The sequence below is a fragment of the Cyprinodon variegatus genome, unplaced genomic scaffold (assembly GCF_000732505.1).
Source record: "Cyprinodon variegatus isolate N-32 unplaced genomic scaffold, C_variegatus-1.0 Scaffold2053, whole genome shotgun sequence".
Lineage (NCBI taxonomy): Eukaryota > Metazoa > Chordata > Actinopteri > Cyprinodontiformes > Cyprinodontidae > Cyprinodon > Cyprinodon variegatus.
Window position 1 is genome coordinate 1 of NW_015152506.1, and position 15,877 is coordinate 15,877.

The window sequence follows — 15,877 nt, forward strand, 5'->3', positions numbered from 1 at the left end:
AAAGAGAGAAAAAAAATGGAGCATGAGGAGAAACTGTTTATTTGCTTATAAGAACAAAACACTGATAGTGTGATATCAGTGTGATAAAGCTTATAGTTTGAGGGGCCCAGGTTATCCTGAGCTATCTCTATAGATATGCTGCTGTAGGCTTAGACTTCTGGAGGACATAGGGACCCCTTTTCCATCATCCTGCTTTATTCTATCTCTATTCTCCCACTCTGCAGAATCTGTTAATTCAATCTATAATGTTCTGCTCTCTCTGCTTTTTCTCATAGTAGCTTCGCCTCCTTTTTTTCCTGTTTGACTGTGACTCCCTCCAGGAGAGAAACATCAGCTGTGCTGCTGCCATCAACACCTTTGTTTATAGATGTTGGAGATCAGCCTGTTTTTCAGTGTAGTCCTGTTTCTCTGACTGTGACTGGCTGGATGTGCTCTCTTCATCCTGATATGGGAGCTGGCTCAGAGCTCGTCTGCCTGGCTGTGTGTTTCCTGGATGGGGCCGCCTTTTACAGCTGCTTTTTCTATCTCTGCTTCTGTCTCCTTGAACCTCAGTCGGTCTCAGATGGCCGCTCACACTGAGCCTGGTTCTGCTGGAGGTTTCTTCTTCTTAAAAGGGAGTTTTTCCTCTCCACTGTCGCTACAAGCGTGCTTAGTGTGAGGGATTGCCCTTGAGTCAATGAGTCGATGCAATCAGCTGGTTTTACTTAGATAGAAAACTTTGAATCAATTTCACTGTATGATCTGGTTGAACTGTAAAGTGCCTTTAGATGACGGGTTGTGAATTGGCGATATATAAATAAACTGAATTGAATTAATATCGACATGGCAGATGTTGAATCAAATTATTTAAGCTCAACGTAGAACCTGTACTTTTTAACTTTTGTTTACGTAACAGAGTTCAGTCAGTACTTTTATATCTCCTTTTTTACACATGTACTGTATATAAACAACTTTTACTTAAGTAAAGAACATGAGTACTTTTAATCTGCTGCTCGGTCATGGAAGATTGTTTCTTGCATTACATGCTTTATTTGCTATTGTCCTGGATTTTTGCTATTTTTATACATATGAAACATGCAGAAAAACATTTGACCGTCCAAATGTCATTGTGATAACTGAGGAATGTGTTAAAAAGGTCAAACTGAAGAAGGCTGTTGACTCCCACAACATTTGTTTATTTATTTATTGCTGTGAACACCATTCAAGTAATGTNTCCTTTCCCTTTTTTTTTTTTGTGGGCGTGGCCTTAGTTCAGAGCAACCATGGCAACGCAGGAATATACTTTTCCTAACAATTATAGGAATTTACACGATTATTGGTGTAGAGTGTGATTTAAGTTCAGAAATGGGTTCTATATGACTGGTGGGTCTTAGGATATCACTAAGAGCAACAGCCACCAACCATTTTTAAATAAAAGTCTCACTTCATCATTGGTAGTTATATAACCAGGTATATACGCCTGTCAATTTTCAGTTATCCAGGTCGTGGCAACCACAAACAGGCTTAAAGGTGCAGTAGGTGATATTTTCTAATGCATTTTTTACCATGTGGCTTAAAGGGGAACACCGTTTTTCTTTTACACCTTGTGGCCTTGATTTTACGTTATTACATCATATTAGTTTTGAACCTTCTTGCTGCAAGGCAGCAGTGCTACCCACTGCTCCACTGAACAGCGCTGCAAAAACCCATCATAGAAAACCAGAGTTCCTTATTTTTAATCTTATTGCCTGATATCCTTGTATAACATGACTGTATTCTATGATTCAAACTCTCCCTGTTCACTGTGTAGTCACACTTAAAAAAAAAAAATAAATGCCGCTCTTGAAGGGATAACATTTCTCATGTCACATCACAGTCTTCCACGTGATTATTTTTCTTACATCTTGGAGAACCGAGGATTTCAGTGGCAAGCTGAGAGATATCTCCATAAATACAGTTGTTATTTTCCCGCACAGTCTGTCATTTACAAATTTAGCAGGTTGTTAAATTCCCTGTCTAGCAAGCTGACACAGCCCCGCTGCCGTGAATGCAGAGTGGTGCTTGTGACAAAGAGGAGTGTGAATGCTGAATAGTTATCAAGCATCTGCTGCAGCTGAGGACAAAAATGGGAGGGGGGGTGTATTGTGTCTTTGTGTGGGTGTGAGCTAAAGAAATAAAGAAAAACAAAAAACTGCTCATCTCAAGTGTGTCGGCTTCCACTGGACAAAGCTGTAAACAGACCTTCAGCACATTCAATAGTTGCTGGAAACTTGATATAGGACCTGCCAAGCATTTAAGATACTTTGGTGGTAATTAAGGAATGTCAGATACAAGGAAACTGGAGCATCAGTTTTACTCAGAATATAATCATCTCCGTTCTTCTGTAACTCCAGTTGAAACCAAATATTTATGTAGAGTTTATAACTACATATTTTCTCACTGTTTGAGGGTACATGAAGCCTTTTTTAGGTCAGTTAGAAATACTTTCTAAATGCCAGAATAAAGAGATTAACTTTATAAATACTTCTTTATTTAATATCGGATGAAAAATATATCTCCTAAATATTTATGGTATGTTTCTAGAATACTCTCACAGTTGTTTTCTTAAAATTTGGCCCATTCCTCCTGACAACATTGTAGAAACTCCAAGTTGGACCGCTTTTTCTGCAGATGTAGGCTTGTCATTAAGGCCCAATGACATTTGGAGTTTTAATGAACATGATTTTACGTTTCTTTTAAATTAATTTCCTTTATAAATAATAAACAAATCTTGAAAGGAAGAAATTTACAAAAAAACATTAAAAGTATATTGAAGGATTTTTGCAAAAAAAAAAGCACATACATAACCCTGTACCCGCTCCCAAGAGCGTGCACGAGCCCATTTCTCCCCGTGCACACTCTGTTTAAAAGTTGCTGTTTGCATCGCTCATGCATGCTTGCTTTCCAAAAGAAGATTGGACATTTTTCCACTCAATTAGCATGCAAAACTTTACCTGTCGAGTAAAAACTTTGCAACCAAGGCCGACCAAAAACACTCTGGTCTAGTTTCTCTCTTCTGAAGCCTTTCTTTTCTTCTCATACACTTCGCAGACACTTTTTCTCTCAAAACCGTCGGCCATTTTTAAAGAAATGTGGTGAGAAAGGCCCGATTCAATTACTCTGAAACCGTAGCTCAACAAAGATATACCACTGAAAGTGCTCATGCTCAGAAAAAGATAGCTAAAGGGACGAGAATTTAGGATGGCCTTACGTAAACAAATCACCATAATGATTGACACTTAGGAGGACCACTTATTTTGATGATCCACCCAGAAAAGGAAAATCCTCCCTTTTACCTTTAACATGAGAAAAACTCAATCTAAAGGGTATTATTTTAAATGTAAAGACTTTATGAGGGTTGAAGTATTTCTTCAATTTGTTGCATTTTGTAAATTTGGCGGAAAATACTGCCAATGTGACACATTGTTGAAAGCAACTAATTAAAACAAACTACATTCTTGAAGAAATAGTGAGCACTAGGTGTCATACATTTCACTTTAAAATCCTTTATTGCATTTCAGAGTCTTTGAACTCTGGGTAAAAGTTGGATTTTTTTTCCACCTTACCTAAAGTGTGATGACTTTACGTACGTCATTCTAGTTTTGAATCTTTTTCATGTTAGTCGCCTCTCAGGCGATTCGTGAAGCACCTCAGACATTGAAAGCAGTTTGGACCTGTAGCCTGCCAGCTCCTAATTCCCTCCCCTGCTCTTCTGCAAGATACAATCATAGGCTGTCAGAGACATTACTGAGAGCCAGCTCAACTTTTCCCCAACTTTGTGTGAGGCGCTTGCAGCAGAAGCTGCCGCCTGCTTTCTCTCTCTCCTGGCTTGACAGGTGAGATTTATACTGTGCCCCTGTCATCTGCAGGAAGAGAGAGAGATAGACAATACTCTCCGAGCAGAGCTATTTCAGACGCTGGCAAGGCGGCCTCCATCTTTCTCTATATCGCGTCTCCATCTGGTGAAATCTGTAATGCTGTTCAAAAGTATTATGTCAACAGACTGCTCAGATTGATATTGACAGGGAGGAAAATAAAGCACAGAATGTTGGGTTTTTTTTAAGCTCCAGGAGCTTCAGTTTCAGCAGGAGATGGGGGCAGTGTTGTCCTTTTTCAAATCAAACCAGTCGGATTGTTTGCGAATTTAAAAGAAGACATAAACAGCTGGGAGGGGTAGAGCACATGCTGTGTTGTGTCTCGCCTCTCCGCCTTACCTGGTTTGACCGCAGAAGATGAGCGTGGGAACTCGCACATCTCGCAGTAAGGCAGCAGGCCGCTGTTGGAGTAGGTGCAGGCCCCGCAGCTCCAGGTCGACGGAGGATCTAGTTGTGGAAGCTTAGTGGGGATGAATGGGCTCAGACTTCCTGGGCTGCTCAGTCCAAGGGTGGACCTACGTTTCCCAGCGAATCGAGGCCCGGGGCACGGGCTGGACTTGGGCGTCCGAAGCTTCTTCAGCTGAGGTGAAAAATCCTGGTCGACTTTTTCAGAGGGCGGGCTTTCAGAGTCGGCCCCGTTACCAGCCGGTTCAGCTGGCTCCATCGGCTCCTCGTCGCCTGTTCTCTTCCTCTTCTTCTCCTTGCTGGCACTTGGCGAGAAGAACGAGCGGATGTCGTGTTGCTTCTCTTTCTCAAACTGATAAAAAACAATGTAAGCTCAGGTTAGAATAACAGTCACTTCACAGATGTGGATGTAATCCAGGTACATAGAAATCAAAAAACACAAATGTTATTTTGTGTTTTTATATTTTATATAGCTGGGTAAATAAAATACAAAAAGAGTGAGATTCAAACCAGCTCTAAATCTTTTGGGGTGAGGATGCAGGGCGACTGTGAAAATCCTTTTTTCCATCCCATTCTGACAGATGCCAGGCTCTAAACGATGCCACAGCTGCATTTTAGGGTCATACAAATGACCCTTAGCATAATACTACCACCAACATGCTCTAGTGTTATTTGTCTTCCAATTTCGCAAGTACCCAAAAGGTTTAAATGAGAACGCTTGCAGTCGGATCCCCTTCTTTCCTATGTTTACCGAGCTCCAAACAGGGGTTTTTTCCCCATAAAGGCCTGCTTTTTATCACACGCCACAAGCACCTCTTCAGTCAGCGAACACAAACGCACACAGATGTATTGCTTGAATTAAAAAGAACAGGCACAAAATTAATTTGAGATTGTGCACCCGTCCGCGTGCAACATTCAAATGCTCTTAAAGCCTTTTTAATTCAGAACAACCAATTATTAACCAGGCAAACACTTTTATCAGCTGCCATTGTTCTTGAAACCCTTTAGAAAAGAATCATTATTTTTTACAGGTAATGTAATTCATCATGCAGACTTTCTTTTTTCTGTTTTATGCCAATTGAGCTAATTTTGTTGTATAAAGCCTCTGACTAGCACCGTTCTGTCTGTGGCTTACCAGAAACTCTCCCTCTTCAATGTGTTTGGCGTTGGTAGCAAATATAAATGGCTCATGTCAGCAGTCGCTCAAAGATCAGCTGATTAGTTAAGTGCTTTGATACAATCACCCCGCAGCTATTAAGCCGCCGAAAAAAAATAAATAATAAACAGAAACCACATCTTCTCACTTTCTACCAAATGAATGAGCAGAAGTATTTAAAAGCCTTAAACCTTTTATCATCTACTCATCTTTCAACCACAAGAGCGAATGGATTATATGTCAACACGAAGCAGCAGGGCCAAGGGAAATGCCAGCCCACAAGCATAATGCTATGTGTGGTAGAAATCTAACGCTGCACGTCCCAATGATCACAGCCTGCACACTGCACAGCATGGCGGTGGCATCATCATGCTGGAGGGATGACAGCAAAGCAAACAAGACTTTCCTGCAGTGTTGCCAGATAGGGTTCGAGGTTTTCCAGTTTCCTTGTACCCGCCCAATTAATATATTGTTATATTTACTGTGTGAACATAAACACACTTTAGTATAATTGAACAATACATGTCAAAACGCAACAATCCATCAAAATCCGCTCAGAGTTTTTCTGCATAAAACACTCCCACACAGCCGCCACAGTTATATCAGATCCAGTGAGTGTCATGTGACACATCACATATCGGTACTAACATGTTTGCAGATGTATTCATAACCATGCAGACTACTCCTCTTTTTATATTTAGAAGACAAACTAAAGCCTTAAATGGCCAAGCTCCATCTTATATCAGAGATCTGATTGTTCCTTATGTTCCTAACAGAGCACTTCGCTCTCAATCTGCAGGTTTACTAGTGGTTCCTAGAATTTCTAAAAGTAGAATGGGAGGCAGATCTTTTAGTTATCAGGCTCCTCTCCTGTGGAACCAACTACCAGTTTTAGTCCGTGAGGCAGACACCCTGTCTACTTTTAAAGGTAGGCTTAAAACTTTCCTTTATGATAAAGCTTATAGAGTGGCTCAGGTTATCCTGAGCTATCTCTATAGTTATGCTGCTATAGGCTTAGACTGCTGGAGGACATAGGGACCCCTATTTCATCATTCTGCTTCATTCTAGCTCTATTCTTCCACTCTGCAAAATCTGTTAGTTTAATCTCTAATTTTAAGCTCTCTGTGCTTTTTCTCATAATAGCTTTGCCTTGTCTGGTTCTGTTTGGCTGTGACTCCATCCTGGGGAGAAATATCAGCTGTACTGCTGCCATCAACACCCTTGTTTATAGATTTTCGAGATCAGCCTGTTTTTCCAGTGTAGTCCTGTTTCTCTGACTGTGACTAACTGGATGTGCTCTCTTTATCCTCTGACATAATAGTTGGTTTGGAGCTTTTTGCATCTTTGCTTCTGTCCCCTTGAACCCAAGCTGGCCTTGGCAGATGGCCGGTCACACTGAGTCTGGTTATGCTGGAGGTTTCTTCCTGTTACAATGGAGTTTTTCCTCTCCACTGTCACTACAAGCATGCTTAGTGTGAGGGCATTGCATTCGAGTCAATGAGTCGATGCAATCAACTGGTTTTCCTTAGATAGAAAACTTTGAATCAATTTGAATGACATGTGTAGTCAATTGGCGCAATAGAAATAAACTGAAATTGAATTGAACTACAATAAGTTCGCACACACAAATATGCTAAGCTTATTTATACATAACTGAAATAATTACATTTATTATGGTTGATTTTGAATTCTCACCTTTAATGCTTATTAGATTGTTGGCTGGAACATTGAACATCTGAATGCTGAACTTTTGCTCTGCTGAACTATAATATTGTGGTTTGTGATCAGTACATGGTTGAATGAAATCCCTCCAATAACTGTTGAGGACGACGGAACGTTGCTTATGTCCATCCGTTCTGTGTACGTTCAGTTTGCATATCCGTCAAACTTGACAGGATTGGCAGCCCCATGCGATTTCTGCTCTCGTCTTTAATCCGAGTACCTTGTGAAAAAGCTCTTTCAACAGGCGCATTTGATATAGGGAAGGTGAGGAGTTTAATTGCACCAAGCGCTAAATCCATAAAACAGTGGTTTCCTCCAGCATCTTTAAAAGATTCCTCTTCCAACCAGAATGCATCGGTCGTCAGCTCTAGGTTTATCACACCAGATCCACCTGCTGCTATAACTAGCATCATTTGTGGCGCCTGTACATAGGTTCTCTGTTGTAAACACCCTGGCAGATGACATTAGCTAATCAGTGATGGAGAAAGGTCAGGGAGGCTTTGCTATGAACCAGTAATGATGAATAATTGGTGGACATGTGTTCTAACCGCCGATCTAACTCCAAACCAGCCCAAATTATCTGGCAGCACAATTATCTGCCTTTCCTGACTGTTTTTCTTATAAAGTATTTTACTTTAAGAATTTATTTTCACTGATTTTTATGCATTTCCTTTCACCTTTCAGTTATGCAAAATACATAATGCTAATGTGTAGAAATGACAAGGAGTTAAAGTGCTTGCAAGACACTGTAACAGGTGATTAACATGTGCTCCATGTGTGAAATAATTACAAGAGTTTCAGTGAAACTTTTTTGGAAAACTCACATGGGTGAAGAAAATGTCATCTCTGACATTTCCTGTGTTTCCCTCCAGCGGTAGCGTCATCTCACTTGGAGTCCAAGCATTGGCAAAGCTGAGGAACTCCCACTTGTCCTTGTCACCCTCATCAGCCTTCAGGTATTCCTTCCTGCCGTTCAGGGTGCTACCGGTAACTGTTTCCTGGAATTAAAAACAACATTCGGATTTACTCCGTCAGTAGGTGTCATTTATTATTTTTTTTCCACAGTCACGCTTCATTCAGAGTAAGCGTGACACTCAAACACAAGTTCCAGAAGATTTGCATGAATTAGTCCCAGCATGTTCCCATAATGTCATTGCTGCTACCTTCCTGTTGAGCATGGACCACATGACGGTGTCAAAGGTGCCCTTGGCAATGAGGTAGTGCACGTTGACAGAGGATGTCTGCCCGATGCGGTGAGCGCGGTCTTCCGCCTGCTTCATGTGTCCGGGGTTCCAGTAGAGCTCGGCGAACACCACATGGCTGGCAGCAGTGAAGGTCAAACCCTAGACAGAACAAACACACACCTTACTAGCATAATCTGAGGAAAAAAAGACTAAATTCACTCAGATAAAATTAAGAACTCCAGTTCTCTTAATAATACATCATTACAATCTGAATGGCATTTAAGCATTCAAAGTGTCATTTATAAATTTATATATCTTTTTGATATTCCCATCAAGCTCATGTTTAGTCCGTGAGTCAGACACCCTGTCTACTTTTAAGGGTAGGCTTAAAACTTTCCATTTTATAAAGCTTAGTGTGGCTCAGGTTATCCTGAGCTATCTCTATAGTTATGCTGCTATAGGCTTAAACTGCTGGAGGACATAGGGGCCCCCATTTCATCATTTTGCTTCATTCTATCTATTCTCCCAATCTACAGAATCTGTTAGTTTAATCTTTAACATTATGCTTTTATGCTCTCTGCTTTTTCTTATAGTAGCTTCTCCTCCTCTGTTCCTGTTTGGCTGTGACTCCATCCTGGAGAGAAATATCAGCTGTGCTACTGCCATCAACACTGTAGTCCTGTTTTCTGACTGTGACTGGCTGGATGTACTCTCGTTATCCTCTGACATGGGAGTTGGTTCGGAGCTCGTCTGCTTAGTTGTGTGTTTCCTTTTACAGCTGCTTTCTGTATCTCTGCTTCTGTCTCCTTGAACCCCAGTCGGCCTCAGCAGATGGCCGCTCACACTAAACCTAGTCCTGCTGGAGGTTTCTTCCTGCTAAAAGGGAGTTTTTTCTCTCCACTGTCGCTACAAGCTTATTATGAGGGATTGCATTCGAGTCAATGAGTCGATGCAATCAACTGGTTTTCCTTAGATAGAAAACTTTAAATCAATTTGACTTGTATGATCTGGTGAACTGTTAAGTGCCTTGAGATGACATGTGTTGTGTATTGGCGCTATAGAAATAAACTGAATTGAAACAGAAAAAACTTAATTGAAATGTTCTCATTGACCTACTTCTTTTCTAATGACAGAAAGATTTTAGGTTGAGTTATGGTGTGGAATAAAGTATTTCATCCTATTACCTGTCCGGCTGCTTGGATGCTGAGGATGGCCACTCTGGTGTCCGGTTCGTTCTGGAATTTGTGGACTAACTTGATTCGTTCCGATGAGGGCACACGGCCATCGATTCGGATGTAACCCGCCTGCCAGACCAGAGGAGACAGATGTTTCAGACATCTATTAATGTTTTAAAATGTGCCAGATAAGCATCATCAATATAGTTCAAAAATACTTTTCAACCTAAAGCAGCAGTATTCATTATTTTTTTAAACAACAATATCAGGGTAGTTAGTTGTTTGCTTAGCATGCTATTCCTTTCTTGTGCTAAATCTAATTTAGACACTTTAAATATTTAACTAAATGATGTGAATTACATTTAAATCTTGTTCTAGTTGTAAATAAAAAAACAAAACAGATTTTTTTTTTTTTGCTACGAGCTTATTCAGGCTAATTGCTATTAGCAACATCAGCTAATGAGCCTTCAAAAAGTACATTAACATGTTTCCAGATGATTGTAAAGCACTTTTCGACAATTTCTGCAACTTTTATATTTTCCTTTAAGTGAGTTGAACAAGCTCAGTGTTTATCAGATTTTTGAAGTCATATATTACCGTAATTCAAATTACTGAGTGCCATCTGTTTTATTTCAAGACTTGATGGAAATGTGTATTTTGTTCCTTTTACACAAATCCTTAAAAGCTCCAAACACCTCTGGACAATTAATCACCAATCATTAATCTGAACAAATAAGGGACATTAGATATCTGTTTTCATGACCTGTGATTAATTGAAAACTTCTACATTTTCCACATAAATGTTGTTTTTATGTCTCCAATATGCACCAGCAGGGGTAGCTTAAAGCTATTCTGGTTTGTTCAAGGGTCACAATGTGGTAAAAAAGAGATTAAAGAGACAGCTAGAACTTAATGGGATCCAAAGCATAACAACCTGGAAAAGAAGCTAATACAAAGTTGTCACATGGTGATATAAATTAACTTAAATTAACTTAAATTCAATTATAAATTACCATTAGACTTTTTGGAAATATTTATCATACTAAGATACAAAAGTACTGAACTACGTTTAAGATAAAGGAACTCTTTTGTAAAGAGACTGAAATCTACTCGATCAATAAAGCAAAGCAACTATTTTAAATTTAAAAATGTGAAATCATATAAGTTCAGTTTTTCAAGTTTTTTTTTTTTTTTGTTTTTTTTACATAAACTGCAAATAAGCCCTAAAGACAATAATGTATAGGTGTACACAGGAATGGGCTTAATATTTATGCTTTTCTTTTTCTCCAGATCTCTCTTTTTTGGGTTTGGTATTTTATTTGACATTTCTCCTTAATCAAAACATAAAAAAACATTAAACAAAATATTGAATGTTTTCTAAAACTAATGCTTTACCAAAGCATAGCAAGTGGGCTCCAACCGGGAGTATTGACTATAGTGCTAGCCTGTTAGCCTTTAGCTCCTAACTAGTCTGATAATTCCCAAAACATTAAAAAAGAAAATATATACGAGAGTAAAAATGTCTTGTTTTAAAATGGTTACCAATTCAACTGCAAAACAATTTCACCACTGTGACAATAAAGGGATTTTTTTATTTTAAAACACTCATATTGATGTTAGCTTGCTAGCATGCTAGCCCTTTTAAAAAAACAAGCAGCTAAACTAAAAAGCAAGATCTATATTTTTCCAACAGTTTTCATCTAATATTTTCAGATGTATTTTGCCAGATATCTTTCTGCCAGGCAACGAAAAAGCTAATGAATAAAGTATGAATGAAGGTTTTTTTTAGGTGTAGTGAGCTGAGTGCCTTATTATCCAAAACTCCTTTATGAATATAGAATAAAAGATTAGACAAATAACAAGAGGAGATAAGGGAAGTCGGGTTATCTGCACTCTTCACAGAATGTAATTATGGTTCATAACATGAAAAGCCTGGGTTTCCATTTCTTCTTAGCTGCCACAGACTCATGCTAGGATAATAATAGAGGGTGTTATTTCATTACCCTTGTGTTCTATGCAGTTTTGAGAGATTTTTTTAATGAACACATCATGCAACCCCTGATCAAAGAGACCCTTAGTAAACTAGGTAAACAGAAAAGGAACACAACCGAAAACATATTGCATGTTTAATTAAAACATGAACTTGATATTCTGTGAGGTACTACTATGGTAACTGCACTCTTTGGAGTCCTGTGGAGCAAAACATTGGTCAACAGTAGGATGTTGTCTCCATACCTTGCAGCTCGCACAATTTAATGAAACTCTGCATGAATACAAAAGATTTTTGTTATACTACTGAAACCTTAAAATGTCAACCAGCACCCCAAAGAGAAGCAAAACAAAGTCAACCTGATAATTAACAAGAGATGCTTATCATTTGCTAAAAGTGTAATATTTTATAGAACCTTTTCACCAACAGGTGAGACACGAGGAGCGTGGAAAAAGTGACGCTATGGCCCGCCTGTGCCAAGATTCACATCTCACAGCATTGCTTGACATTCCCCCTTTTTTTAGCTCATCGCTGTTAATTGGTGAGTGCGAACGCACCACAGAGTGAGCGTCTCAAGGAGGAATGTGTTATCACACCTCGTGCAACCATATTGCTTTCAAATGACAACTTCTCGACCTCTGTTACACGCAAAAACGCACACTTGAACTGCTTCACAGGTTGCTGACGCCAGTCTAGGAAAATAGATGCCTGTAATGATCTGGGAGGGGGGACTTGCATAGAAAAGTTAACTTCCTGAGAAGCCCAGTAGTAAAAGATGCAGCTTATATAAAGTATTTGGAGATTCTCATCAGGCGACATGAGTAATTCCTTAATTATTTAAATATTGTTCCTGCATTTAATTATACACCTGCAACTGACATAAAAGCACAAGATTTGAATAATTCATGACGGCTAACGTCTGCTGTCAGTACAAGCTCGACTTGTGAGCACAGACATCATTACTCTGTCAAAGTAAATCGCAACTATGACTGGGTTTTGCTTTATAAACCCAGCGGGACCATGGATGAAAGAATAAAACCAAAAACACGGGGCCAATTATGTCTGATAAGCCAGAAAGGAAGTGTGAAATATGAATGCACTCTGCAAGATTAGTATCTCCAGGTTACATTTAATGGGCAATGAAAGTCTGTGGAGCTGTAATGTTAAATGGAAATATGAAACTCGTGCTATTGTTGCAAAGTGATCCTAACTGCCAACGTAAAAACATAACTTCTAGCTCATTTGATGAACTCTGTACAGACTTAAGGAACCAAAATGGAGTTGTTTTTTTCCCCAGTATTACAGCAAACGCTTAAAATAGTTTATCTGTGTCAAAATAATAGCCCCATTCTGCCACTAACATAAATAGAAAAACAGTTTTCAAGTATAAAAACTATGAATGACTTGGGCTGATATTTATATCTGATATTAATGTTGTGATTTACCAATATCATATATTTTCTAACACTACTGAGTATTAATAATTGTCACATGACCAAACAATTACCACACAATAAGATGGAAATAAACATCTTTTGTTTAATATGAGCTAGGGCTGCAACTAATGATTATTTTGCAAATCGATTAATCTGCGGATTAAGTTTTTAATCGATTAATAATTGGAAAGGCAAAGATTCCTTAAAGGAGGCTTTTTGCAAAAATCAAACCACGTGAAAATAAAGCTTTTCCACTTGAGGAGTTCTGAATAGAGCATATTGACAGACATGTTTATCTTAAATCAAAATGTTTACAATTTCTTTTTACTATTTTGGTATAATTGCTGCTCAAGGTGGATCTCTGTCAGCCAAAGACACATTTTTGAGTCTCTATACACCATTTAACGATTAATTGATTAATACATTAGTTGACGATTATTTAAATAATCAATTAATCGCGATTAATCTGATTGTTTTAGCCCTAATATCAGCCCAGTTTTACCAATTTGACGGATACAGCTATGTTTAAAGCTCTGACATTGACCGTATGATATGGGTGTTAATGTTGATATATATAAATAAAGGTTAATATTTTATTCAAATATGGCGTGTCTGACATCTTCAGCTTTACAGAAATTGGACACGCACTAGAATTTCTCGTTCTGACTTTGATACCAAAAATCGGTCCGATATCAGCGAAAAAACAAATATCGGAAAATTTCGGCATACCTTTAAAATCTAATGTCAAGTGAAAAAACTTTTATTTAATTGACAGTACCACTGAAGACCCCAAAGTTTGGTGTGTTTGTGTTAACTGTGAAGCGTAATTCTTTGCTCACAAATGTCTACTAAATGAACGTTGCAGGAAAGTTGCGACAGATCTAAATGTTTTTCACTTGCATCCTGCAGTTCTTAAAAATACAAATTGCTGTGATTATCTTCCCTTTAGTGAGTACTGTAAGCTAGTAGTGACTATCGTAAGAAGAGGAGTCGGTCTTTTATAAAAAAAGGTCTTATGTCGCAAAAAATCTAATGTTTTTACTGAGTGGGGTTTTACTTAAGTCATGCATCTCTAGGTAACCTTCATGACCCCTGTATCAATATCGCAATGGGAAGCACCTACCCTAACCACGCTGTGCCAGCACTGTCAACAAACAGCCAATTTCTCCTATCAGGAAGGGGGGATGTGAGGCAGAGCGCAATGGTTCCAGCTCAAAGTTAGCCGGAGTGGCTCGAAAAGAGCAGCTAAACTGCTCAGAAACAGCAACTTTTACTTCTTAGGTGATGTCTCAAGAGCTCGCAGTTCATGTCATGATCTTGACACTTATTGGTTCATTCTTCAACCTGTCTAGCGCTGCACAGTTTTCATTCCCACCTGTTCTAGTCCCTATTTAAAACTGCTTGTTCCCAGCCATCAGTGCCGGATTATTGGAGTCGTAAGTATGAGTTCTCTAGCGTGTTTCTGATTACCCGATCCTGACTAGTTTCTGGTCCTGGACTTCTTAGTTTGCCTGCCGCTGTTCTGATCTTTTTAGCCTTACCCGTCTTCAAACTGCTTTTTGGATTATGCCTGCTAACGAACTTGGAACTGTCTTCTGACCCTGGCTTGGATTTCCCTTCATTATCTCTTCAGATCTCTGATCTTCTGGCCTGGACTTCTGCTTTGGCATCGACGCCGACTTTAGATTTTTCCTCCAGATACTTCCGCTCTTCCTAGTCTACAGGCTTCTGCTCATCAGTCTGCTCTGCTTCACTCGTGGAACTCTCTGGGCGGCTCCCGCCGCATGCTGTGGAGATATCATCCAGCTGGTTTCCACTCCTTTCTCTGGGCTCTAACTGACCATGAAATACAGGTTAGTGACTCACATGCTTCCTTTCATTCCCCGTCAGTTTTGTGGTCACTAACCTGAGTTTCTACCTTTACAGAGATTCCAGTCACCCTGTCCTAGCTAACGAGCCACAGATAATTCTTACTTATATTTAAACCACATTACATAATTATACAGCTATAAAGCTATGCAGGTTCCTAAAACAAGCCTCAACCAATATTTCCAATCAATTACATAAAATTTCTTCAAAGATTTAATAAGACATTTAGGAATCAAGTCCTAGAGAAAGAAAAAGAAAAACAATCAAGAATACAAATTGGTTTAAAGAACAAACAACTAAATGATTTGCTGGATATAATCAAAAATAATTTGACAAATGTTCCAGACCGCTGAAACCGCACACCATCCGAATAGAAAATAATGACTGAAACTATATTTGAAACCTGGATAATTATGATGAGACTCCCAGGCAGAAGTGTAGGTGTGTCCCTGTAATCAGACGGCTATTGTGTTTAAAGCAGCGGGTCGAGAACAGGCCAGATTAGAGCTCAAAATGTGATCCGGGTCATCTGCATCCGTTTCCATGATCTGAGGGAGGTAGTGCGTTTGTTCACAGCTCGTCTAATAAAACAGGATCTACTAATTTGTTTCTCATCACCTTGTTTTTGTTTCCTTTCCTGGCAGCTCATGTAAAGAGTATGGTGGAAAAGGATGCCCTGAATTGTTAGTAAAGATTTAAGACCATATCCATTCCCAGCAGCCAAGTGAATGGGAGACCTCCCTAATAAGCATGCAGGAAAAGTGGGTGGAGCTTATTAACAACAACAACCAGATAGCTCCAGGTGACTTCCACCAATATTCAAATGTTTCAAAACCATGCAATCCCATTGTGTCCCTTCCATATTACCCTGTTTACATTCAATATGGTTTACTTGTAAGCAAAAAGTAATAATCTGTATTTCTTTGTAGGAAAATATTTTTTGACTCTTCCTGTTTTAAGCTTGATGACAGCTATAAATCATAACAGAGTCTGACCCCTAATTAAACAAAAGGAACAAGTGACAAAAAAAGAATAAATTATCTTTAA

At 39.0% G+C, this 15,877-nt stretch overlaps 1 protein-coding gene across 1 annotated transcript in view; it reads right to left on the reverse strand.

Annotated features, from left to right (window-relative positions):
- Positions 1 to 4,232: 4,232 nt before the first annotated feature.
- Positions 4,233 to 15,877, reverse strand: part of zranb3 (zinc finger, RAN-binding domain containing 3) — a gene marked incomplete at its 3' end in the record, with an annotated part of 46,800 nt that continues 35,155 nt past the window's right edge. The window contains exons 7-10 of the mRNA XM_015405204.1: positions 9,545 to 9,664; positions 8,340 to 8,519; positions 8,001 to 8,174; positions 4,233 to 4,650 (exon numbers count right to left, since the gene is read on the reverse strand). Coding sequence (XP_015260690.1) covers positions 4,233 to 4,650; positions 8,001 to 8,174; positions 8,340 to 8,519; positions 9,545 to 9,664 — 892 coding nt within the window. The remainder of the gene's footprint in view (positions 4,651 to 8,000; positions 8,175 to 8,339; positions 8,520 to 9,544; positions 9,665 to 15,877) is intronic.